The sequence below is a fragment of the Chelonia mydas genome, chromosome 3 (genome assembly GCF_015237465.2).
Source record: "Chelonia mydas isolate rCheMyd1 chromosome 3, rCheMyd1.pri.v2, whole genome shotgun sequence".
NCBI classification, from domain to species: Eukaryota; Metazoa; Chordata; order Testudines; family Cheloniidae; genus Chelonia; species Chelonia mydas.
In genome coordinates, this window is record NC_057851.1 from 55930174 (window position 1) to 55957006 (window position 26833).

Genomic DNA, 26833 nt, shown 5'->3' on the forward strand with positions numbered 1-26833 from the left:
GAGGAAAGTCCAGTGGACCTGGTTCTGGTTGGCTTAATATTTTTAAATTTTGTATAGGATTCTGAAATTCTCACAGTTGTGCCTACATGTCAGAATGGAGTGGATCATGAGTGGGACTCAGATTACAAAACCATTCCAGTGAATTGAAAATCTTGTGACCTCTTTCCAAGGAAGGTATTTTAAAAGCAAGTTGTTAGGTAGATGAAGTCACTTCTCAGTTGGTCAAACTAATTCCAATTCCCATGGTAGGGGGTGTATCCCTAAAGGATCTTAGTTCAGTGCAACACCTAAAAAACCTATCAGGTCTCTGTTTCCAGAGCAGATTAGATGGTTAAGGGCCAGGAGATTATAAAAGCTTTCCAAGTCTTTGAAAGTCAAAGATATCCAATGAGTACTTACCATATTGCCCTGTGTAGGATCATCAGTTTCACTTGTGTGTGGCAGAAGATCTCTAGGGCTCAAACAATGGTCAGCTAGCCATATGTCCAAGGTGTAGGGCCTCTTTGTTTTTCTGTGAGGAATCACACCTAACTTCCAGCTCCAAGTACCATTCTTTAACTGTAATTAGGATATTACTTTGTAGCCTTGACTCATTGCAGATGACATGGTTTGACCATTGTTTGGCCATTATGAGTTCTGACTCAGAGACTTAGGCCTCAAAGACTATTAATTTTTCAGGAGCACTAGGAAGGATCAGGCGGTGGTCAAATGCACTTTACCTAGTGGTTAAGAGAAGGCTGAGCTCTAAGAACTGATAGGCCCCTTGCAAATGTTGTGATATGTCTTTCTGCTCGTTGTGAAGGACAAAATTAGTATTTCTGGGCTGGCATAGAAAAGCTCTAACAAGTAAAATAGGAAACTTCACTTTAAAGTTTCTGAAGAAACCCTCTTGATTGAAATAGTTGCAGGGTTGTTGTTTTTACTGTTTTCTGTTACATAATCAACACTTCTATTTGAATTTATATGCCAAACAAATTGGGGGGAGGAGGGAAATATAGGCAAGTGAAAACTATTCAAAATCCTGATGTTCTCTGGCTTTTGTTCTTGGGGGTATGGATAAAAGCATTTTTCTCAGAGAATTTTCCTGCCTAGAAATATACCAGGTTTGCTGGCTTATCAAGGAGTAGCACCAGAAACAATTTAGAAGGTGAAAACTCAAAAAGGAGTTAATAGTTTCTGGAATGGAAATAAGTAGATTCTAAAATGGGTTTTAAGGGTTGAGTGAGAAATACTGTACCTCTTAAGGAAAGTCTGCGGTGTAGTGTCTTGCTGAAAACTTAACTGAAGAATCATAGGCACTAATCTTGTTTTGCACAGGTTTTAGATGAAGCTGATAGGATGTTGGATATGGGATTTGAACCTCAAATAATGAAGATCTTACTAGATGTACGCCCTGACAGACAAACAGTCATGACTAGGTATGTAAATGTTTTCAGTAGTTTAGAATTAATGTTGGTGTCATTGTAAACTTGTATAGTTATACTTAGTTTTAACGGTTCATGTTAGCACTTTTTTAATATAAAGCTCCTAAATAATTACTGTGCTCATATTTATGGGACAGTGGATACCTGCTATAATCATTTTGATTTGTCCTCTTGATGTCAAATAGGTTACTTTTTATTGAATTCAGTTTCATGAGAATTTTCAGATACTCTTGGATACTGACTAGTTGGATAATAATTGGTAACTACTTGCGTCTTAGACTTCAGACACAGACTTAATAGATTGAAGAACTCCCATAGGCCTGTCTGTCCAACTTAATCAGTGATAAATCTTGGACTGAAGAATTTGAGGGTATTTAAAGAAAGCCTGCACGTTTGGATTTTTTTAACTAATTAATTATGTACTGTATGTCTCCAAGTAGGCTAGGAGAGACATTCAGTACACTAGTAACGTGAAATTTTAATTTTTTATCTGTTTGTTTTTGCAAGCTTGCGATGCACATATCCACTGCAGATTGCCAGCTGCTGTTCTGTGTTTATGAGTATGCACTCTGTTTATATCAGTCTCCCCTACCCCTTAGCTATCCCAATGGTCTTCAGTGGTAAGTCTCATTCTTCTCCAATATTTGACTTCAGAAAGAAAATATTTTATGTAGGGCACTGATGCAGAATCTTTGTAACACAGAGGACTTCATGGTAACCTAACAAGATTCCAAAAGCTGTAAATAATTTTACATAGGATTTAGTCAGTAAAAGATAATAGTGCTGTAAGTATGCACCGCATAACTGAATGTATACTTTGGGGGCTTCAGGGGAAGGCATATCAATGGGAAGACTGGCACTGCTTTGAAACCAAATTCTTGATGTCTGACTTAGAAGTGGTTGTGCACACAATGAAATGGAGACTTACCATTGTTCAGTGTGTGGCATTTTGATTTATTCCAGTGCATAGATCTTTTTCATAAATAAGTACTTCAGAGAAGATCTTTTGTATAACTAAATAAGTCACGTGGAAAGCATTTATAGAAATTCATTGTTTCCTTCATGACATTTGGACTGAAGCTTAGTAAATCAGTTGGTTCTAACTGAATCTGACATCTCTTTGGGGTCAGGTGAAAAATGGGTCTGCAAGTAACTTACAAGTCTTGTTTACCTTGAAAGTCTCTTAGCCAAAGCTCAAACTTTAAAGATTTTTGATCCTTGCACTCTAAATAGAACTGTCACTCACTTTTTGAGAACTCTGATATTGAGTGAGATGGAATAAATGGGTCAAAGGTGTTAACATAACCCTGTCACTGTCCAACACTAAACAGTGGGGTTTGGTATACAGAGACCTCAGTCTGCTTAGTACCATGGCACAAACACCATTAAAAATCTTTTCAACCTTATATTAAAGATACAGAAAAGAAAGAAAAACAGTTAACGTAATTGAAATGTAAAACATTAAGGCTTTTATTTTAACATCCCTTTTTCCCTTTAGCTGGAGAGAGTTTTAGAAGGAAAACAACTCCTTGTTTGATAGTCTCTTGGATGGTGGTAACTGTACTTTTGGAGAAAAGAAAAAGTTAGCTGAGATGAGCTAGAGCTGCCATTGCTGTTAAAGTCTATCCTCATTTCATTCCAGGTGGTGGTTGGGATTCAGCTGGATTCAGTAGAGATGGTGGTGATACCTGAGTCCTCTCTGTCCTGGTCTGGTCAGGACATCTCTCAGTATCAGGGTGATGAAGGCCTAGGTCCCATGAGATGGTAGGGATGGTAGACATGATGGTGACTCTTCTTACTCCCATTGCTGCTGGAATCTCACATCATCTTAGCTAGCAACAAGAGCTTTCTATTCTCTGCTTCTTATGCCCTGAGTCTGCTCTTGCTATGTTGCTGAACACCAGAGAGAGCACAAACTTGACAATAACATGGATGTTTCCTACATTGCACAACACATCCACTGGGTCTCGACTAGTTTTCAGTTGTATCCAGTTTGCTTGGATATTTCAGCTAGGATGAGTTGGGAGTAAACTAAATGTTGTTTAAACTGTTAATGTTACATGCTGGAGTGACTACCTGGTGAGAGAAATGAAGGTAGTTTACACTTGTGTTAAAGCATTTGTTTTCACCTAGAGTATATCCTATCTGAAGAAAACCTTTTGATTAGCAAAGTTTTTCTTTGCAGCATGTGGAAGAAACCATTCTTAAGTAAAATTTAAATTCTGCAGAACTGAAATACCACCAGAGGGCCACAGAAAATATTGGACTGCTTACCCAGAAGTTGTGCACTATAGCCTTAGGGTATAAAGCAGGGGTGTGCAAACTTTTTGGCCCGAGGGCCACATCTGGGAATAAAAGTTGTATGGCGGGCCATGAATACTCACAAAATTGGTTTTGGGGTGAGGGCTCTGGCTGTGGGTGTGGACTCTGGGGTAGGGCTGGGGATGAGGAGTTTGGGGTGTAGGAGGGTGCTCCGTCCTGGGACCAATAGGTTCAGAGGGCGGGAGAGGGATCAGGGCTGGAGTGCGGGAAGGGGTGCAGGCTTCAGGTGGTGTTTACCTCAAGCAGCTCCCGGAAGCAGCGGCATGTCCCTTTTCCGGGTCCTATGCAGAGGCACAGCCAGACAGCTCTGCACACTGCCCCATCCGCAGGCACCGCCCCCGCAGCTCCCATTGGCTGCGGTTCCTGGCCAATGTGAGCTGCTGCGACAGCTCTTGGGGCGGGGGCAGGGTGCAGAGTGGAACCCCCCTGGCTGCCCCTACGCGTAGGAGCCAGAGAGGGCCATGCTGCTGCTTCTGGGAGCCATGTGGAGCAGCCCCTGACCGTGCTCCCCAGTGGGAGTTTGAGGGCCAGATTAAAATGGCCTGCGGGCTGTATCTGTCCCACAGGCCATAGTTTGTCCATCCCTGGTATAAAGTAGTAAGTGTCATTGAAGAAACTGGATTTTCCTATACACAGACTCGCCTTTCCAGCAGTCTTCAATTGAGACTGTGATATCCTTAAGAGAGTGTGTACGGGGACATCACATTGAGTAGGAACTGACAGTCCGCAGCAAATATGTGCTTGGTACTTTTGTGTTCCGCAGGTTTATCAATAGGTAATTAAATGAATGTCCTCTTAACCTTGTTGAGACCATTCTAGAATTCTGGTATTAAGTACTGAATGAATTTCTAGAAGTGATCCAAGAATCCAGTTTCTGAATAAAAAATTTGGGATATCAAAATTTGTTGATGGGGTTGGGGAGGTCAGAGGGTGGAGAATGGGGGTGTTGAATGGGGGCAGGGGTTCTAGGGGCAGCCAGGAAGGAGAAGAGGGGTTGGATGGGGTGGCGGGGGGCAGTCAAGGGTGGGGGTTCCGGGGGCGGTCAGGGGAGGTTGGATGGGGTGGTCGGATGGAGCAGGGGTCCTTGGGGGGGAATCAGGAAGGGGAAGGGTTGGATGGGGCAGTTAGGGGTGGGGGGTCCGGGGTGGTCAGGGAGAAGGGGGGGTTGGATGGGGCAGGGATCCTGGGGGGGGGGGGCAGTCAGGAAGGGGGGGGGGGTTGGATGGGGCGGCAGAGGGCAGTTAGGGGCGAGGGGTCCAGGGCCGGGCAGGGGACACAGTGCAGGAGGGGTGGATGGGGTAGGAGTCCTGGGGGGGCCGTCAGGGAACCCAGGGGGTTGGATGGGGCAGGAGGCGAAAAGCAGAGGGGTTCGGATAGGGGGCCGGAGCTGGGCCTTGACTAGCTGTTTGGGGAGACACAGCCTCCCCTAATCGGCCCTCCATACAATTTCTGAAACCTGATGCGGCCCTCAGGCCAAAAAGTTCGCCCGCCCCATTCTAGATGTTTTGTCCCTATGGGTGCTCCACTACTTGCACTCCCCTTCCCCTCTATTTGGAGTTCTTGCTGCTGGAATTCATGACTGAGAATGAATTGGAGCAATGGCAAGTCTGCCTCTCCCTATATACTCTCAGTCCTGAGCATAAGGATGAGTAGGGTGTGGGCGCAGCCCCACAGACTGCTGACAGAAATCTGATTGAAAGCACAAGGTCAAAATGGAGCACCCCAGGGACAAAATATCTCTAATTCCAGTTACTGTACAGGTTAGTAACTGTACAGGTTAGTATAGCTTGGAATATGGTTTTAGAGTGAAATTTTACTTCATTTCTTGAAGTTGTGGGCAAAGATTCAAATCCTATGTGCACAAGAGAGGTTTGGAGCAAGGGTATTAACTATACTTCATTACAACTTTAGCATATTTATATAATAGAATAACTTTTGCAACCTCTGTCTGTTTCCCCACCTGCATTCTAAAAACTGTACTTCAGAGGTGTTTGAAAATATTTAATGTTTTAAAATGACTTTGCAGATGTAAAGAGGTTTATGATTGCTGATTGCATAGTACATAATACGTTTCCTAACAGGATCCAGGATTATCAGAGATATAGTTCAAAATACATCAGAGTGAATTATTTTGTCTCTCAAGTGTTGGTATAAATCTTATTTTATATATTTACATTAATATGAATATCAGTCTATGAACCTTTCAGTCTCTAACCACCAAACCCCTGGTTCTGTGAATTCTTGCCAATGCATGCCACACCATAACTAGCCACAGGAAGATAACCCTAGTGTAGGAGAATCCTCTGATGTAGAGCCAGCGTGACTGCTTCTGTGTTATCCCACTGTCTGTGGCTAGCCAAGGTTTGTGAAAGGGAGAATGGGGACATGGCTGGGATTTTTCTTTGCCTCAGAGATCTTTAGATACTGTAATAACACCTTAAGGCTGTTAACAGCCTGTATACTTTAGAGAGACAAGGTTGATGAGGTAATATCTATTATTGGACCAACTTCTGTTGGTGAGAGCAACAAGCTTACACAGAGGTGCTCTTCAGATATTACCTCACCTACCTTGTGTCTCCAATATTCTGGAACTAACACAACTACCACACTGCATACAACATGTGTACTTTAGTATAATCCTCAGGAGCTCTGATTTATTCTGGGTGCCCAGAAAAGTGCAAATTTGGTTAAGGATTTGGGAGTTCAGAGCCACTTTTACAGACTGACCCCTCTTCTCCCCCTGGAGCTCTGTTGTGCACTGCTCAGTCATAGCCAAAGTGCTGGGCCTACTAGTGGACACAGGCAAAATTCAGAACATGTGTTTCTTGCTAAGAGCACAGGCAAGTGTGTAGTTATACTACTGAAAAACATACTTACAGTTCATAGATGAAGTGATAAGCCAGAAGGAAACACTGTGATCATCTCGTTTGACCTTATGAATAACACTGGCTGTATACCTGTCCCAAAATAATTCCTAAAGCATACCTTTTAGAGAGAGATTAAATCTTAATTTAAAAATTGTCAGTAATGGAGAATCCACCATGACACTTGCTAAATTGATCCAATGATTAATTACTCTCACCGTGAAAAATGTACATCTTCTTTCCAGTCTGAATTTGTCTAGCTTCAGCTTCCAGCCATTGGATCATGTTATACCTTTCTCTGTTAGATTGAGGAGACCAGTATTAAATATTTGTTCCCTATGTAGACTGTAGTCAAATCACCCTTTAATCTTCTCTTTGTTAATCTTAAATTGATTAAGCTCCTTGATTCTAGTCACCCCATCTCAAAAAATATATTTTAGAATTGGACAAGGTACAGAGAAGGGCAACAAAAATAATGAAGGGTATGGAACAGCTTCCGTATGAAGAGACTAAAAAGACTGGGACTTTTCAGTTTGGAAAAAAGACAACAGAGGGGATATGATAGAGGTCTATTAAAATCGTGAATGGCATGGAGAAAGTGAATAAGAATGTTGTTTACTGCTTCACGTAAGACAAGAAACAGGGGTCACCCAATGAAATTAATAAGCAACATGTTTAAAACAAAAGGAAGAAGTACTTCACACAATGGCCAGTCAACCTGTGGAACTCATTGCTAGGGGATGTTGTGAAGGCCAAAAGTATAATGTGGTTCAAAGAATTAGATAAATTCATGGAGGATAGGTCTGTTAGTGGCTGTTAGCCAAGATGGTCATGGATGGTCATGCATTGTGTTTCTAGTGTCTGCTGGAAGCTGGGAGTGGATGACAAGGGATGGATCACTTGATGATTACCTGTTCTGTTAATTCCTTCTGAAGCACCTGGCATTGGCCACTGCTGGAAGACCGGATATTGGAATAGATGGACCATTGGTCTGACCCAGTATGGCCATTCTTATGTTCTTAGTCTGCCACTGTAAAGTATGTTTTCTAATTCTTTAATCATTCTCATGGCTCTTTGAACCCTCTCCAATTTGTCAATCTCCTTTTTGAATTGTGGGTACCAGAACTGGACACACTGTTTCAGCAGCGGTCGCACCAGTACCAAACATAGAGGTAAAATAACCTCTCCATTCCTATTCAAGATTCCATTCTTTATGCATCCAAGTATTGCATTAGCCCTTTAGTCACATCATTGCACTGGGAGCTCATGTTCAACTGATTATCCACCAAGAACTCCAATCTTTCAGAATTACTGACTCCAGGATAAAATTCCCCATCCTGTAAGTACAGCCTACATTCTTTGTTCCTGGATGTATACATTTGCATTAAGCCACATTAAAACATTAATCTGTTTGCTTGATCCCAGCTTTCCAAGAGATCCACATCTCTCTTTGTCAGTGACCTATCTTATTATTGGAGGATTGGGCCAAAAGAAATCTGATGAGGTTCAACAAGGACAAGTGCAGAGTCCTGCACTTAGGACGGAAGAATCCAATGCACCGCTACAGACTAGGGACCGAATGGCTCGGCAGCAGTTCTGCAGAAAAGGACCTAGGGGTTACAGTGGATGAGAAGTTCGATATGAGTCAACAGTGTGCCCTTGTTGCCAAGAAAGCCAATGGCATTTTAGGATGTATAAGTAGGGGCATTGCCAGCAGATCGAGGGACGTGATCGTTCCCCTCTATTCGACATTGGTGAGGCCTCATCTGGAGTACTGTGTCCAGTTTTGGGCCCCGCACTACAAGAAGGATGTGGAAAAATTGGAAAGAGTCCAGCGCAGGGCAACAAAAGTGATTGGGGACTGGAACACGTGACTTATGAGGAGAGGCTGAGGGAACTGGGATTGTTTAGTCTGAAGAAGAGAATAATGAGGGGGGATTTGATAGCTGCTTTCAACTACCTGAAAGGGGGTTCCAAAGAGGATGGCTCTAGACTGTTCTCAGTGGTAGCAGATGACAGAACAAGGAGTAATGGTCTCAAGTTGCAGTGCGGGAGATTTAGGTTGGATATTAGGAAAAACTTTTTCACTAGGAGGGTGGTGAAACACTGGAATGCATTACCTAGGGAGGTGGTGGAATCTCCTTCCCTAGAAGTTTTTAAGGTCAGGCTTGACAAAGCCCTGGCTGGGATGATTTAGTCGGGGATCGGTCCTGCTTTGAGCAGGGGGTTGGACTAGATGATCTCCTGAGGTCCCTTCCAACCCTGATATTCTATGATTCTGTGATTAGTTATTTACCACTCCCCCAGTTCGTGTCATCTGTAAATGTTATCAATGATGATTTTTTCTTGCCAGTCATTGACAAAAAAGTTATAGCATAGGACCAAGCATGGGATCCCCTTTGGGACTCCACCAGAAACGCACCCGGTTTCCCTTTCATAATTACATTTTGAGACCTATCAGCCAGCTTTTAATCCATTTCATGTGTGCAGTGTTAATTTTGTCTTTCCAGTTTTTAAACAAAATGTCATATGGTACCAAGTCAAATGCCTTACAGAATCTTAAAGGTAATATTGTTGACATAATATACTTATCAAAATTGTATTCTCAACAACAACAAAAAAATCAGGTTAGTTTGACAGGATCTAGCTTTCATAAACTGTTGTTGATTGGCATTAATTATATTACCCTCCTTTTATTGTTTCTAATTGAGTCCCATATCAGCTGCTCCATTGTCTTATCTGGGGTCACTGTCGGGCTGACAGGCCTACAATTACCTGGGTCATCCCATTTACCCTTTTAAAAAAAAAAAAAGTGGCACAACATTTCTTCCAGTCTTCTGGAAATTCCCTGGTGTCCAAGATTTCTTGAAAATCAACCTTGATCTTCGAGTGATGGTCCCTATTGTATTCTGCTATGGGTTACGTATGCACATCATACGTCCGGAGCCAGAGAATTTGAAAGTAGCATTCATTGGTCTGCACTGGCACCCTTGCCCCCCTCATTCCTCCAAGAAGTGGGGGTAAAGGACAGGATGGTCTGACCACCACTCCAATTCCTTCTCATCACTGCATGGTTCAGGTTGGAACCTTTAGTGTCCACAGCCTTGACTTCATTCTACAGAACAAGAATCATCTAATTGTAAAGAGTTAATAGTTTAGCATTAGATTAGTCTCCTGGGGGAACAACTCCTCCCCCCTCCAATGCCTCATTTGGGTACCAGACTGTGCCTACGACTCCAGGCTTCAGACTCTGTGCTTCCTGCCTGTGATCCTTCTCTGTCAGTGACACCACCAGTCCGTCACAGGAGATGTTTGAGGAGCAGGAGGCCAACCACCAAACACACATTTCATCCTCATCTCCAGTTGAGGTGGTTATGCCTCCACCACCTTCCATAGCTGATGACTTCTGTCAATTTCAAGACCTCATAAAGTGGGTAGCTGACACTCTTCAGATTCCACTCAGAGGTCAAGGATTCACAACATAAACTGTTGGATCTCCTGCAGTTAGTAACAACTCCAGGATGGCCTTACCCATTAATGAGGCATTACACTATCTTAGCCAATTCGAGTACTGTTCCACCAACATGTAAATGGTTCCCCCTAAAGACTCTCTGGGTTTTTTTTATGGTAAATGAGTGGGTAAGCAACACTTGTCCAATTCTGTCCCATATGATAAACTAAAGACTGGACTTTTCTAGACGGACGTGAAGACTGAACTATCAGGATCATGGTCAAATATAATTTTACAAACTATAGTAGATTTAACTGCCTTTATTGAACATCTGCTACAGGAACAGAGGGAGCAATTCCAGTCCATCACTTCAGAGTACCAGTTATTGGCCAGAACTGCTCTTCAGGTATCCTTAGATGCTGTAGATGCTGCTGCCAGGTTCATCTCCACAGCTGTTGTTGTGCTAAGGGCATCATAACTCCAACTCTTGGGGTTTCCAAGGGAAGTACAGAACGCTATTGAGGATTTCCCCTTTGACGGTTAGAAGTTTTTCTCCGAGACTATCGACAAGTCCTTGTACACGCTGAAGGACTCTAGGGCTCCTTTGAGATCCCTGGACGTATACATACCTACTATAAGAGAAGATTTAGTAGGTCACCAGCTGCCCAGAGATTGCATTCTGCTAAATTCTCTGAATTCCAAAAATCCACCAAAACCCCTAGAAAAAGACATACATTCCTGAGAGAGAGAGAAAGGGCCACTCATCTGCCTTCCACAACAACCCAGTCCTCTTCAAAGCAACAGTGTTGATGGGTTGGTCAAGGTTCATATCCTCCCACATCTCTGGTTTTACAGCTGTCCATTTGCTCACCTCCCCACCTTTGAAGACCCCTTTTCCCATTTCCAACATGATTGGCGTGGGATCCCTACAGACAAGTGGGTCATAGAGGTCACAACAGGCTATACCATCCATTTCACATCAGTCTCTCCCTTCCGGACCCCTTCTCTCTTCCTCTTAACGGACCCCTCTCCTAAGCCTTTGAGACGAAAAGTAAATATTCTCTTTGATTAAGAATGATAGAACTGGTCCTACTCCTCACAAGGGCAAAGGGTTTTACTCAAGATATTTCCTTGTGCCACAGAAGGACAGTGAAGACTGATCTTGTATCTAAGACAAATTTGTAAAGTCTCAAGCTTACAATGACGACTCTGGCTGCTATAATTCCTTCACTGGAGGAAGGGGATTGGTTTTCAGCCCTCAACCTACAATATTCCTATTTCCAAATAAAGATACACCCATCCTGCAGGAAATACCTACATGCCAGGATCATTTCCAATACCAAGTGCTTCCCTTCAGCCTTTCTTTAACCTTAAGGGTGTTCTCAAAGGTCCTTACCTGAAACAAGAAGTGATCCTAGTCTTCCTGTACCTTCACAACTAACTACTCAAGGAACATTCCTACGAAGCAGTCCTGTCTTCCACCCAGACAGCCTTTTCTCTGTACCAGGAGTTGGATCTTCAGCTAAAAGTAAAAAATCCATGTTAACTCCTTGTATGGAAGATACAGTTTATAGAGGCATCACTGATAGCCAGGGCCATACCATATCTTAGACTCTTAACTCTGTCAGGTCTGGTACATGCAATTCAGGAGAGCTCTTGGACCACACTTACGAACTGTCTTCAGCTCTGGAGACCCATGGCAGCTTGAACCTTTGCAACTGATCACACAAGGCTGTGCCTCCTCTGCTTCCAGGGTTGGTTCAGAATGATCTGTTCTTCCAGTGATGGTCCCATGTGTATTCCACACATAAGTGCATGTCTGCTGAGTCGGGAAGTTTTCTCCAAGCAGTGTCTGTTGACCTGTACATGCTCAGTATGTCTCCTTGTGCTCCCGACCGAGGGTATATGGGGTGGTGCGGGTCGATGTCACTCCAGTTCCCTCTTACCGTCTCATGGCCTGAGTCAAAACCCCTATTCCTCCTTCACTCTTATTTCGATAAGAGAGTTGTTGTTGTATACTTGTGTAAATAGATTTTTTCATAGTCTAGTATAAACCCTCCCCAGTTCAGGGGGACAACCCCTTGCTATCCAGGGACCATGCCCAGGATCCCAGGCATCAAGAACTGTCTTCTGCCTTCATTCCTTTTTCATTAGCATTGACCATCAACGGTGCCTATACTGTCTGGGTGATGTGCACATCTTGGTGAAGTGCAGCATCTGTAAGTCCTTCGCACTCAGAACTAGAGACCTGTGAGCTCCAACTCCACAGGTTCCTTAGGAAGAGGGAGTAAGGCCCTGGATGCACTCTGATCTTGGCCAGGGAGATACCCCACACGCACGCCCACTGTATAGCAGCCTCTACTGGTCAGGAGAGTTCCTCTGAGCATGAGCTATGATACGAAGCTGCCAGCATCGAAGGCCCACAACGAGAGTAATAAACACTCATAGGCGTAAGAGCAGATCCCCGCGTCAGACTACTCATATAGACGCATTCCCTCTCTGAGCCATGCCAGGTTGGGTAAGATGTTGCTTGTGGATCCAGCAGAACCACCACCAAAGGTCCCCCAGCTGAAGGGTAAGGTAAAGAAGATGCGGGATCCATCCCTACCACCCGGTGACACGTAGAGCATCCCTCTACGACTGCAGTTCTGGATGCTCTGTTGCTGCCGCTTCACCAAAATGCAAACCAGTTGGCTCTGACTACTGAACCAGGTACCTCTGGAGTCTCAGTGAGCACCCCACAGACTCCAGGACGTACGGAGATGTTCCTGACACCAGAGGATGTTCCTGCCATACCTACTGTCAAGGTTCCTTCCCCACTCTGAACTCTAGGGTACAGATGAGGGGACCTGCATGAAAAACCCCCTAAGCCTATTTTTACCAGCTTAGGTTAAAACTTCCCCAAGGTACAAACTATTTTACCTTTTGTCCCTGGACTTTATTGCTGCCACCACCAAGCGTCTAACAAAATATAACCGGGAAGGAGCCCACTTGGAAACGTCTTTTCCCTCCAAAATCCCCCCCAAGCCCTACACCCCCTTTCCTGGGGAAGGCTTGATTAAAAATCCTCACCAGTTTGCATAGGTGAACACAGTCCCAAACCCTTGGATCTTAAGAACAAGGAAAAGCAATCAGGTTCTTAAAAGAAGAATTTTAATAGAAGAAAAAGTAAAAGAATCACCTCTGTAAAATCAGGATGGTAAATACCTTACAGGGTAATCAGATTCAAAACATAGAGAATCCCTCTAGGCAAAACCTTAAGTTACAAAAAGACACAAACAGAAATATACAGTCTGTTCAGCACAACTTATTTTATCAGCCATTTAAACAAAACAGAATCTAACGCATATCTAACTAGATTGCTTATTAAACCTTTGCAGGAGTTCTGACCTTCATTCCTGCTCTGATCCCGGCAAAAGACAACACACAGACAGAGAGAACCCTTTGTTCCCCCCACCACTCCAGCTTTGAAAGTATCTTGTCTCCTCATTGATCATTTTGGTCAGGTGCCAGCGAGGTTACCTTTAGCTTCTTAACCCTTTGTAGGTGAAAGGCTTTTTCCTCTGGCCAGGAGGGATTTAAAGGTGGTTAGCCTTCCCTTTATATTTATGTCACCTACAGTCTTGCTTCTCTCGGGCCTGTCTATTCTCCAAGACATCCCTACACCTGAGGATGAACTGCTGCTCTTGTTGTTCACCTTCCCCATTCATCGGATTGGGGCCCGCTAGGTCAGACAGAACCGTTGTCCGACTCAGAGGAGTCCTAGGACAGATAGCCAACATCTCTGCCGCCACACAGGAGCCTGGACGGACAGCCAAGGCACTGTTATCCACCTATCATCTATAATGTTTAGAAATTCCAAGAATGTTTTAGTTCTGGCAGTACGAGACCTCCAGCATATGTCACTCAAATTGAAGTCCCTCATGATCACACAATGTTGTTTTTTTTCCTGCACATTGTAGATAAGCATGTAAGGAAGTGTTCATTTTCCCTAGTGTGATTTTTGTGGTCTGTAGCAGACACCAGCCAGTACCCCATCTTGTGTTTTGTCTGTTAGGACATTGATCCAGAAGCCTTCAAGATAACTTTCTTCCGAGTTATCAGTAACTCGGAAACAGGTAATGCCATTTTTGACAGAGTGCCACTCCTCCTCTCCTTTTCCCCTTCCAGTCCTTCCTAAATAAGTTATAACCATTGATTTTTAACATTTCAGTTGTATAAATCATCCCACCAGGTTTCAGTAATACCAACTGGATTGAATTTATGCTCATAAATGAGCAATTCCATTTTTTCTTGTTAAGGTTAGCACATATGCATGACAGCTATTGTGGGTGTAAGACCTTGCTGGAATATATTGGGGTGTGGGATGGATGAGAGAAGTATTGGAGACCTCTTGCCTTTTAAAATGTGTTTTTCTTCTCTCCCACCAGTGCTACTTGGCCAGATGGTGTTCGCCGCCTTGCAAAATCGTATTTGAAAGATCCTATGATCGTATATGTTGGCACTCTTGATTTAGCGGTAGGTTGGTTTTTTTAAAATCACATTACTCCTTGTAGTTGCACATAGCTTTGAATGTTTTGGAACATTCAAATAATACTTTATTTAGTTAAAAGCATAATCCAGTCTGGTCTTTCACAACATGCTCCAAGTAAGCAGAAATCAGTGGTATTTTAAAAGCTTCAGTAAAAGCCCAGAATGTATCTTAAAACTGTAAATAGAAAAGAACTTTGTGATAAGAATATAATGAGACATGCCAAAGAGCATTTAGTCTCAGCTTTGGTAATGGACAAATGATTAAATAAATTTTATGAAGTCTCTAAAGCATTGATTTGGTTAATAATAATGTATTTCTCCACCCATAAGCAGATGACTTCAATAGTAAATATTTCATCCAAATCTACCTAATGGCCAAGGGCCCATGTATAATATTATGTAGCCACACATTGCTATGTAATTGCCCTTTTTGATTATGCTATATATATATATTTCATCCAGAATTGAAGTTTTTGTGTTTAAAAAAAATTTGAGCTCTTTTGGTCACAAAAATAACCTTTAAAATGTGAAACAGATGTAAACGCATTGCTCAGCGTATACAGACAACCTGTCATAGTTCTCAGAGGTGTAAAGTTCCCCCCTTATCTCTATTTTTGTATTGACTTTGAAACCTAACAAATGTAAAAGTCAACTGCATGTAAAAGTCAACTTATCATTTTAGCAGAAACATCAAACTGGAGTATTTAGACGTATTTGGATGTAGCATCAGATATTAGGTTGGGGTGAAATGCATTCAAGGTTTGATTTGGGAGAACAAGGAAGAAATTCATATACCACCTCCCTAAATGTAAAGTTACCCTCTGCCCCTGCCAAAAAGCAAGAGGGAAAGATGTACTACTGTTTCCCCAGTATTGAAAGCCTCAACTGGATGCCTTTAAAAATAAATAAATAAATAAAAATCCCATTGTTTCCTGATGCCAAAGGAGTCATCAGCCCTTATATAGTTGCTATATCTTCCAAGAGCTTCTTCAATGCATTTTTAATTTTTGGACTGACTGGTTATAGATTGAAATAACATTGTACTGAAATGTAGCAGCAAATGTTTGGGTTTTTTTTTACTCCTGTTTTATAACTTCACTATAACTAATGAGAAATTTGTTCAAACGCATTTTACTCACAATTTTATACAGCATGGGTGTTCTGAAATTTATCAAACTTTCAAATAGTGCATATGCTGTTTCACCCCTGCTTCAGCCTGCATGCAATCGTGCCATAAAGAAATTAGTATTTCTCTTTCACAACCAGATTTGTTATTCTGACAATGAGCTTTACCTTCTGTAGATCAGACCGTAGGCAGGACCTGGATATTTTATCCATCAGAACAAGACTTGGTTCAGTTCTTTATGTGGTTCCACTAGTTCCTTCCTGCTTCCACGCAGTTTTTTCAGCCCTCTTCCTTTTACAGTGCAAAAAAGCTGTCTTCCTCAGTGGTCTGCCAACTTTGTTTTAATGATTGAAGCCCCCTTTCTTCTTTTAGAAGTTCAACAAAGGCAGCTCAATGTCTGATCTCAGTTTAGCAGATTTTGCTCTCTAGTTACCATGTAAATATCATAATAGCACAGTCATAGAGTAAAAGGAAAAAAAAAAAGATTGTCAATAAACCTTTATAATAAAGTAAGTGAATTTTGTATTACCACCTGGCTATCTTCCAGTCTGTTCGCCTTTCCCCATCCTCTGTCATAGTTGTTGTTAATTAGTATGTCATTCCTACTGGCACCAAACAAGATTGGGACTTGCATGTGCTAGTCACTATGCAAATACATAGTAAGAAAAGTCCCTGCTTCAAAGAGCTTAGAATCCAAAGAGCTAATAGAGAGAAAGGGAGAAAGTATTATCACTGCCAGTTTACAAACAGAGAACTGAAGCACAGAGTTTAAGTGACTGTAAACCTGTGGACTAATCCACTAGCCCAATGAGATCATGCTCCAGACAACTTCACTCTTTCAGTTCCTCTGCTCAGGACTTTTCTTAACTTAGAAAAAGACTTAAAACAAAGCACTGAAAAGATCTCAAAGCTCCTCAGGGTGTTCACTTAGCCTTTGTCTTAGGGATTCACAACCTTCCGTAGCTGAGGCTTCATAACAGCCAGCTCCTGCTCTTTGCAGATGTCTCCTATTCTGGGCCTTCTTTCTGATAAATGCAGAGATATCCCTCCAGGGTCCTTCCTTTACCCTGTGTCTCTCCTGTCTGGTCTTTTGCTGAAGGAGCAGGAATTCCCTATATGAAATTTCCTGTAGGGTACATGACTAGGGTGAAGACCTGCAACTACAGCTCCTAGTTTTACAGGGCCCATGGCTGTAACTGGCTCAGTAGTATGTGCCTGCCCTCTGAAGCTTAGTTAATTTGCTTCTTCCCAGTTCTGCTCCGAGAAAAATAGCAAACTTATCTTTCTAGAGTTTGACACAGTCTATTTTCCTATGAAGTGAATATTTAAGATTCTCTCCTGATATCATTTATTGACACAATCAAGTATATCAGTTTTGAAGTCTGTGGCCTGAGGTATTGTAATGTGAGAATGAATTAACTGGAGTGAAATGATTTTCTTTTTACTTAACATCATTTTTTCATATTTCACAGGCAGTAAATACAGTTGAGCAGAAAGTTATTATTATCCCAGAAGAAGAAAAGAGAGCTTTCACACGCTACTTCATTGATACTATGAAGCCTAAAGATAAAGTCATCATATTTGTGGGAAAGAAACTTACGTATGTAATTGTTTAACCAATATTACATTTGTCTAGTTTGCTATCAACTCATTATTTAGAAATTAATCAGTTATTCTCAGATCAAAGTTACTAACTAGGACACTCTTAATTACTTTCAACCACATTCTAGTGTTTATATTGACTTACTGTATTTCCCCAGCACTCTACATGACCATTACATTTTATGCAAGTTCTCTAGTATCATAAAACTAATATGCATTGGAATGTGACTGCACTGTTTAACTTAAAACAGGCTTTAAGATTTTCTATACTAAGAATGTTAAAATTAAAGACAAATGAGATGTTTTGAAATTATTGAAATGAAACATTTTGATTGACCTGATCTGAATTTTTATTTATTTATTGGACTGTCAGTTCATGAAAATTTGAGATTTTGACTGTCCCATTTTGGATGGGAAACATTTTTGAAAACTCTTGTGAGACAGGAAAAGTTTCCAACTTGATTATCTTCCCCAATACTGTCAAAAAGGAAGTTGAAGAGTCATATTTGTGACTGTGCCTCAGTATTCCCTTCAAAGCCTGATCTGCACTATGGTTCAGCTGTCCCACCTGATGCATGTTCTTTGGCGCTGGCAGTCACGTGCCAGTTGAGTTTGGTTACCAATCCTTCTGTATCAGCGCCAGCTACATCCACGCTGATGACATTGCAACAGAGTGAGAGATGAGCACCTCATTGGCACTTATTCCTGCAGTACTGTTGCCTTTGGCAACACCTTCCTTGATGCATACAACCTTGGAACCATTTACATTTACATCTTCTGGAAACTTGGCTAATTACACCTGAACCAGAAGCTCCTCTTCTCAACATGAGACTGATAATATCTGCAAGACCTATATCAGTAGTGGAACCAAGGGTACCAAGACGAAAAGTGTGCTAAATTAACCTACGTAGTCACTGGTATCCATATTTCATGGAACATCATCTCAATCTAACTTTTTCAGCAATCAGCCTCTTCTCAAAGAAGTTTACTCTTCTACTTCTTCCTTTTCAGGGGATAGTAGGAACCCTTCTCTCTGAGTTGACACAATCTATAAGTGGGAGCCATAGAAGGGGATCTCAGGACACTCTTCTACCTAGTGTAAGACACAAATTGGTCTGGGTCCAAACTGCCTGGATTCTTTCATCTTGGCCTTATGTACCATATCCCTATGGTGTGCAGACCTGGCCTTATTGGCCACCCTGGAATCTTTGAGCTCAATTTCCAGGACCTGTTAGAGATTTTTTTTTTTTCCCCCACTTCATCTAGACGTAAATTGACCACTCTGGCTAGGTCTCCAGGAATGATGTGGACCCCTCAGCAGGTTGCGGCTCTCAAAATGGGGGGAGGGATAGCTCAGTGGTTTGAGCATTGGCCTACTAAACCCAGGGTTGTGAGTTCAATCCGTGAGAGGGCCATTTAGGGATCTGGGGCAAAAAAAAAAAAATAATAATAATTGGGGATTGGTCCTGCTTTGAGCAGGGGGTTGGACTAGATGACCTCCTGAGGTCCCTTCCAACCCTGATATTCTATGATTCATGCAGAGTGGTGATGATCATCAGGAGGAATATTCAGTTCCTCATGCATCTATGGTAATTTGCTAGATGAAGTTGTACTGTCTGATGATAGTGACTCGGAGGCCTTTCTAGGTATCTTGAAACTAATGGCAGACACCTTTTAGAGATCCCTTTGGCAATTGTCCAAGAAAAATCATGGAAACTGGCATCTTATACCCTGTGATTCTTGGCAGATAAATTGTGCCCCTTAATGAGGGAATCTTTAAGATGGCCAATGATCTGTGGCAGATCCTGGCCTCTATCTCTGCCACTCCTAAAAGAGCAGACTCAGGACTCCAAAGAGACTTGAGTGTGGCTGTGTTTTCACTCATCCCGTTCCAGGATCTCTCGTAGTGGTTGTAGTATAAGAGAAAACACAACCTGGCCCTCCTAACTCAATGCCTAAAAGTTTGACAGTGCTGCAAACATCTCTTCTTAGTAAAATTCCATTAAAACTTTAGAAACTACAGAATAGTTACTTATGAACATTTTGGCATGTAAAGATCAAAGGAATGTTGTAGTGAACTGGTAATTCAAAAAAAGTGATCATAGCTAATGGAACAAGAGAAAAATGAGTTCTTCAAGTGATGTCCCTTTGAGTGCTCCACTGTAAGTGTGGCAGCACCCCCTGTGGCTGGGATCGGAGCTCTTCACCAGCACATGCACACGTCCCCCGTCTGACACTGTACACAGAACGTACATATAGCTCTGTAAGGTCCGACCGCCCCCAGTTCCTTTTCTACTGTCTTTGGTCTAAGACAGAATCCGCTAGCAGAGCCCACTTTTCCTAAGGTTCTTCTCTGAGTGATTGCTCACATCCATTCAACTTAGGTGTGTGTGGTCGCCACATGCACCAGTGCCGGAAGTTTTTCCCTCAGCAGTATCCGTAGGGGACTGGCTCTGGCTTCCCTGGAGTGGTGTGCATATGCCATGGCATATAGGATGCCGCCTGCCGACCCCCCTCAGTTTCTTCTTGCTGCCAGTGACAGTGCATGGAACTGTTGCTGCTTCAGCTAGAGCTGTTGCTGCTTATTCATGAGTTCGTTTACCTCTTGTATATTGTATATAGTTTCCCTCTAGTTTTAGTTTCTTTTCTGCTATTTAGAGACTTAGTAGGTCCCGAATGGGACTTCGCCTCAGGATGGGGCATGACCTGGTCCCTAGGCTTTAAGCCCTGTGATCACTGTAAAAGGCCCATGCCCATTAGCAATCCACATAAGTTGTTTTCAGTGCTTGGGCGAAGGTCACATTAGTGATAAGTGCAGAAATTGCAAGTCCTTCAAGCCCAGGACGAAGAAGGAGCATGACATTATCTTGAAAGTGAGCGTGACTTTCGCTTGAAAGTGCTCCTTATGGAGTCTGCCCTTACCCCGATGCCGGAGCAGCTCTCTAATTCGGTGCTGAGCACCGTGAACTCAGTGTAGGGTGCCCCACCGGTACAGTCTGCAAGCAGACACCAGTCCACAGCCAAGAAGACAGGGTGAGGAAGGTCTCCAGGTTCCTGCAAGGGAAAGGATAAATCTGGGGTGGACCAAGGCACTGTCTCGGGCACCTCTTCACCCCCTTTGGGATCTCGGGCCCCAGCTAAGGTCACGCGGTGTAACCCAGCCCACTTCCTGGATAGCAACAGAGGTCCTTGTCTGCTATGGGTGCTGTCCATGCCAGAGGTCTTACAAGCAGCACAAGAGATTATGTCCTTCCCAGTGCCGCCCACTCCAGCCCCTGCGGAGTCCCAGTGACTGGGTAAACCCGTGTTTGGACCACCACAGTCCTCTCTCTCCTATGGCAACGCTCCCCATCGTGGGGGACGTCCTGCCAGCGGCTGCCCTCTTGCAGCCAACACGCTTCTGACCGTGACAGGCAGAAGCTTCGCAGCCCCATCTGGTCTCCGGACCTCGGACAAGGGCAGAGAGACTCTGGCTCTAGCTTGGGTTTGGAACGAGGTTCCCTAGCTGCAGGACAAGCTCTGGCACCGATGTTGCAGGCTATGGGACGACATCAAAGCCAGCCCTGTGGTCTCCAACTCCGTGGCCAGCATCATGGTACCCATGGAACCCATGGGGGTTGACTCAGCCCTCCCAGGATGCCTGTTCAGTATCCAGAGCTTCGGAGAGACCATAGATGCTTCCTCCGGTTCACGATAGGTCCCAACCACTATCAGTTTGAGGTCCTTCGGTTTGGCCTAGCGACAGCACCACGGGTATTTACCAAGTGCATGCTGGTGGTGGCAGCTTACCTCAGACTTCGGGGTATCCAGATCTACCCATACCTTGATGACTGGCTAGTCAAAGGCAACTCTAGGTCCATTGGGACGTCGCGGTGCTGCTGGCCATGTGACATCACCTCAGCCTGTTGGTGAATGACACAAAATCCACATTTAGTTCCCGTACAGAGGATAGAGTTCATTGGAGTGGTGCTCGACTCAACCTCTGGCAGAGCGTTCCTGCCGCTGCAGAGGTTCAGGGCATTAGCGGATCTCATCGCAGAAGTCTCCACGGTTCCCCTGACCATGGCCAGGGTTTGCCTGCACCTCCTACGTCACACGGTGGCATGTACGTATGTAGTGCGTCCTGTCAGGCTCTGGATGCAACTCCTGCAGCAATGGCTGGCGACTGTCTACTCCCACTCCAGGCAACACCTGGAAAAGGTCGTCACCATTCCCTCAACGATATTCACCTCACTCTGATGGTGGTCCAACCCCCGGAATGTCCTGGAAGGAGTCCCCTTCAACAGCACTTTCCACTCAGTCGAGTTGGTCTCGGATCTCGGTTCGGGGGCACACCTCGATGATCTCCAGAGCCTGGGTACGTGGTCCCCGGAAGAGATGACTTTACACATAAACGTCAGAGAGCTCAGGGCATGCACAGTCTTCCTTCCTCACCTGTTGGGCGGAGTGGTCAGAATCTTAACAGACAACACGGCCTCAATGTTCTATATCAACAGACGGAGGAACTCCAATCCTCGGTCCTATGCCAAGAGGCACTCCGTCTCTGGGACTTCTGCATCCACCACAGAATCCGTCTAGAAGCATGTCACCTCCGGGGGGTCAAGAACCCGTTAGTGGATCAGGTAAGCAGGGACTTCTCCTCTCACCACGAGTGGGTGCTCCACCCAGTGGTAGCCTGTGCGATTTTCCCACTGGGCAGCTGAACAGGGCATTTCCCCCTTGTATTCTTCAGTCCAGTCGATTTTGGATTACCTGCTTCATCTGAAGGACCAAGGCCTTGCACATTCTTCCATCAGAGTTCATTTGATGCACCAGTACCAAAGCAACAATTTTGAAGGTGTGGTCAAGGCCCCGAGAAGCTTTCCGTTGTTTCAGTCATCCCCACCATGTCTGCCATTCCAAAAGTTTGGCGACTGACTAGCTCCATTTTTCCCATCGTAGTCTCATCACCTCAGACAAGTGGGTTCTAGAGATAGTCAAGGAAGGATACTCCATCCCCTTCCTATCTGTCCCGTCCTACCACCTTCCCTCTTCAGGGACCCCTCTCACAAGTCTATTCTACAGGGAAAAATAAGTCCTCTTCTCTTCTGCAACTGGGAGCCATAGCACAGGTCCCTCCCCAGCACATGTGACAGGATTTCTACTCTCACTGTTTCCGGATTCAGAAGAAGTCAGGCAGCTGGCATCCCATCCTGGATCTTCGCAATCTAAACAAATTCCCCCAAGGACACAAAGGGCAGAGCAGTTCCAACTGCCTCTGTTATTTCACCAACACAGAAAGAAACTAGACCTGTTTTGAAAGAAGGTTGTTTGTTCTTCTCCTTCCAGGTTTGCATAGCAAATTGCTATTGAAGTACGATTACCTCTGATGACTGAGGCTCCTAAGCCCTACAATAATACAAATAATAGGAGTACATTTCTTTATAAAAGCTGAATAAACAAAACTCAGTAGAATCCTTCTTTATAGTAAAGGTACAAAGAATAAGTGTTGAGAATGTGATGAATACAGGCAGCTTAAGTTACACATGTATGTGGCTCTAACAGCATCCCAATATAAGGGCTTGTCTGCACTGGCAATTCACAGCACTGCAACTTGCTGTGCTCAGGGGGGTGTTTTTTTCACACCCCTGAGCGAGAAAGTTTCAGTGCTGTAAAGCGCCAGTGTAAACAGTGCACCAGCACTGGGAGCTGCACCTCTCGTGGAAGTGGGGTTTTTTAGAGTGGTGGCAGCGCTTTAGCATTGCCAGTGTAGACTACCCCTAAGAGGGCAGGGGGCTCTCTGGTATCTGGTAGTGAGTTTCAGCTGGCCTAACCAGTTCAGTGGGCCCCAGTTCATTAATGTCATAAACTGTATCTGATGTGTCATGTAAGGTATCGTTGGAAAACCTAACACACTGATAATTAATATCCTTGCCTGGTGTACATATGGTAAATGCCCAAGGGACAATGGAAATGTGGAACTAAAATGTGTTTACTAGACAATTCTGGGAGTGGGTAAACAGGTTTCTCCCAGACAAGACAGGCCCACACTTCCAACCAGGTGTCATCAGAATCAATTAGCAATCACATGTCAAGTGGCCATTCATTTGCATTTTAGCAAACACAAGCAGGGAAAGAAACCAGCATGGAATTTTCTTCAGAAGAATCCATTTCAGAGGTTCACAGTATTATAAAACAGAGGCAAAGAGCCCCAAGGTATCTTTTACCCTAGGAAGATACAGGAACTAAGTACTTTGAGGAAGATCCTGATCAGATGGGTGGTCAGCCATCTTGCAAGAAGGTAATGTGGTAAAACTTTTACCTTTTACCAGGACTGTAGTTTTGTTAACTCTTAGCATCTAGTCTCTTATTTGCTTGTAATCATTTCTAACTCTATCCTTTGTACCTGGACTCACTCAAAATCCTATCTCCTTTTGTTAATAAACTTATTTTACTTAAATCAACCCAGTGCTGTTTGAATTAGTGATTGTTATCTCAAGTTAAAGTACTGAGCTGTGCGGTTTGTTTCTCTACAGGACCAAACAAACCTTGTTTTTTCTGAATGGTCCAGGAAAGGGTTGGACATTGCAAAGCACGTGGTTTTGGGAAAATTCAGCACTGGGGAGTGTTGGGATCATTTTTCCAATCATAACCAAGGCTCATGGAGGCTGGAGTGTGACTGTGGTATAACAAGTGGACTGCTGGAGTCAGAGCAGCTAAACCAGGGTGGCTTATCATGCAGACACTCATAGCATGCTTGTATGCTGTGCATGAGTATCCAGATAAGGGAGGTACAGCTGTGGAGCGTTTTAAGGCACTCATGTATTCAGGGCAAGTGATGACACAACCCATCGCTGGTCAGGGTTGCACCCCAGAACATGACAATGTATGCAAATATTTACCTGCTCTAGCAAGTAACACCCAAGACTACTATAACAAAATGAATGAAAAATGTTTCTCTTCATGTTATGTGCATTGGGAACATTTTCTAGATACAGGGAAAATGACTCTGGTCAGTTTCCTATCAAGCTAAATCTTTTACAAAATAATAGGGGAGAGGAATATTTTCAGGCATCAGAATATGTGGTGGTTAAACTACTAATTGACTGGACTCTGCCAGGCATAATAGTTGAAACTACTTCTAATTTGTTTAATTAAAAATAGATTTCAAATTGATATACCTCCTAAAATAATAATAAAATCTTAAATTATTTCCAATACTTTTAGTCTGTTAGGATATTTTTTGTTTTGTTTTTTGTATGTTATCACAATTTTGCTTGCATATTACTAAAGTATCACTTTTAAATATGTTAAAAATCTGTTTTCCCTTTTTAGGATAATCTGTTAATATAGTCATATTTACTGTTATAAGACTCTACTTTCTCCCTTGACTGATGTACAGTAGAGTCAATATTGAATGTAGACATGCCAAACCTTTTTATCCAACTATAACAGTATGAGATTTTTTCTGAGGGAATACTATATGAAGATGGGTTTCAGAGTAACAGCCGTGTTAGTCTGTATTCGCAAAAAGAAAAGGAGTACTTGTGGCACCTTAGAGACTAACCAATTTATTCTCTAAGGTGCCACAAGTACTCCTTTTTCTTTATATGAAGATGCTGAATATCATAACTAAGGCTAAGATTGTCACAGATTCTGTGACTTCCAGAGACATCCATGACATTTTCTGCCACAGCCCAAGGCAGTGGGCTGGAGCTGTCAGCCAGCAAGGGAAGCTCTCAGCCACCAGGGGCAGAGGCCCCTGCAGCTCTCAGCCACCCCTGCGGCAGGGCTCAGGCTCTCATTTTCCTGCCCTCTCCTTAGGCTTCAATCAGGCCCCCCCCCCACCACCACCACCCCCAAATTATTTTTAGTAAAAGTCAAACAGATCACGGGCTTCCATGAATTTTTGTTTACTGCTCGCGACCTGTCCGTGACTTTTACTAAAAATAACCATGACAGAATCTTAACCTTAGTCATAACTAGTTTTCTTGGGGCAGATTTACCTTGTTCAGAACCTGTTCAGTTCTGCACACCAGAAGTGCAGTTTCTTGTCTTGAAACAAGCTAGAGGGTGTGAGTCCTTTTCAAAAGAAAAGACTATATGAATTTTCTTTAAATTGGGTTTAGCACAACCTTTATTGTAAAACAATACATAATGTAGAATGTTGACTGAAGGAAGTAAAAATGGGGCATGAGCTTTCCTCAATATATGTTCATTTAGAAGTAGAAAACATTTCACTTGCACATAGTCTTTGCTCTGTTTTAATTAATTGATAGGGAAGCATCCTGAGTAAAAGATATAGTATCAGTTAGAGCTCTTCCTTAGTAGGTAGCATTTTAGAGTTGAAACCACTTCATTGAAAGCAAGTTCTGTTATAAGTAGAAGTCTGTGGTTTCTGTTTACTTTCTGTATAAAGGTGTGCGGCAGTGCATACAGCACTTTCAGTTCATAGATAATGACTTGTAATAAGATTAAAAGTATTGTTTTTCCTGAATTCTGTGGGAAGGTATTTTGGGGTGAGATGTTCTCTGACCAGGACTTTCTGTTTGGGAAAAAGCCTCTGCACCTGCCTCCTTCCTGGATTTAAGTTAGTGAAATCTATCCAGTTGATGTATGTGGGATGAGTGTACATAAAACAGATTTTTCAGTAATAGAACACTTTCTTAATGTACGTGCCGTTGAAGTAGAGCTACTCTCCTGGACTGGAAAACACCCCTTGCCAGTGAGTTCTCTTAACTATGTTCGCTTGGAATTGAGTTATTGGAAATATGAAACTGTTTGATCCCCATGAGGAATATCCCAATGGTTATCCTTCAAATACAGAGAAAAAAGGTAGCTTCTGTTAAAAATATTCTAAATACTTCGAAACATTTCCAATATTTAACAAGGTAGTAAGCTGAAGCTGAAAGTAGCAAAAGACCTTCACAATACGTGTGCATGAAGTACATTGTGGAAAGAATGTTAGTGTACACTCTGGCCCAAAGAAGCATTTTCTACCATTAAAGGGTAAGGGAATCCATTAAATGGTCTGCATGCATGCCAAAAATGAGAGAAATCTTGAAATTGTATCTGCTTGTTTTTAGTATGCTCTTGAGCTACTAAAGGTGTGAAGTAGGCTTCATTAGTTTTTTCTTTCCACACATTCTCTAAAGGTGATCCCAAGGAAGGATAGTCTTGTGGGTAAGCCATTGAATTGGAGTTCTGTTGTGGTTCTGCAACAGACTTCCTATGTAGTCCCTAAATCTCTGTACTTCAGTTCTGCCCCTGTAAAATAGATGCAGTTCTTTTCTGTCTTCCAAGGGTATTGGAAGGATAAATCCATAAATACATGGGAGGCTTTCAAATGCTACTGTGATAGGGACCGTACGAGTATCTACAGTCATACTCTAGTTTGTCTCCCAGGCTGCCCCTCAAAACTTAGGCATCATCTCTGACTTGAATGAGTATACTGTTATTGACATTTGCATATTTGCTTAGGGGTGCTCATTTCCAGTACTGTCACAATAAGTCTCTTCTTAACTAGAGCAGA

General features: G+C 43.1%; 1 protein-coding gene across 5 annotated transcripts in view; it reads left to right on the forward strand.

Moving 5' to 3' along the window:
* Window positions 1-26833, forward strand: part of DDX43 (DEAD-box helicase 43) — a 64647-nt gene that overhangs the window by 17747 nt on the left and 20067 nt on the right. For all 5 annotated transcript variants that reach the window (XR_006289449.1, XR_006289448.1, XM_043542521.1 and 2 more), the window contains exons 10-12: window positions 1318-1418; window positions 14492-14579; window positions 17193-17320. Coding sequence is in view for 3 of the 5 variants with exons in the window: in XM_043542521.1 (XP_043398456.1) it covers window positions 1318-1418; window positions 14492-14579; window positions 17193-17320 (317 nt within the window). In the remaining 2 variants the exon portion in view is untranslated. The remainder of the gene's footprint in view (window positions 1-1317; window positions 1419-14491; window positions 14580-17192; window positions 17321-26833) is intronic.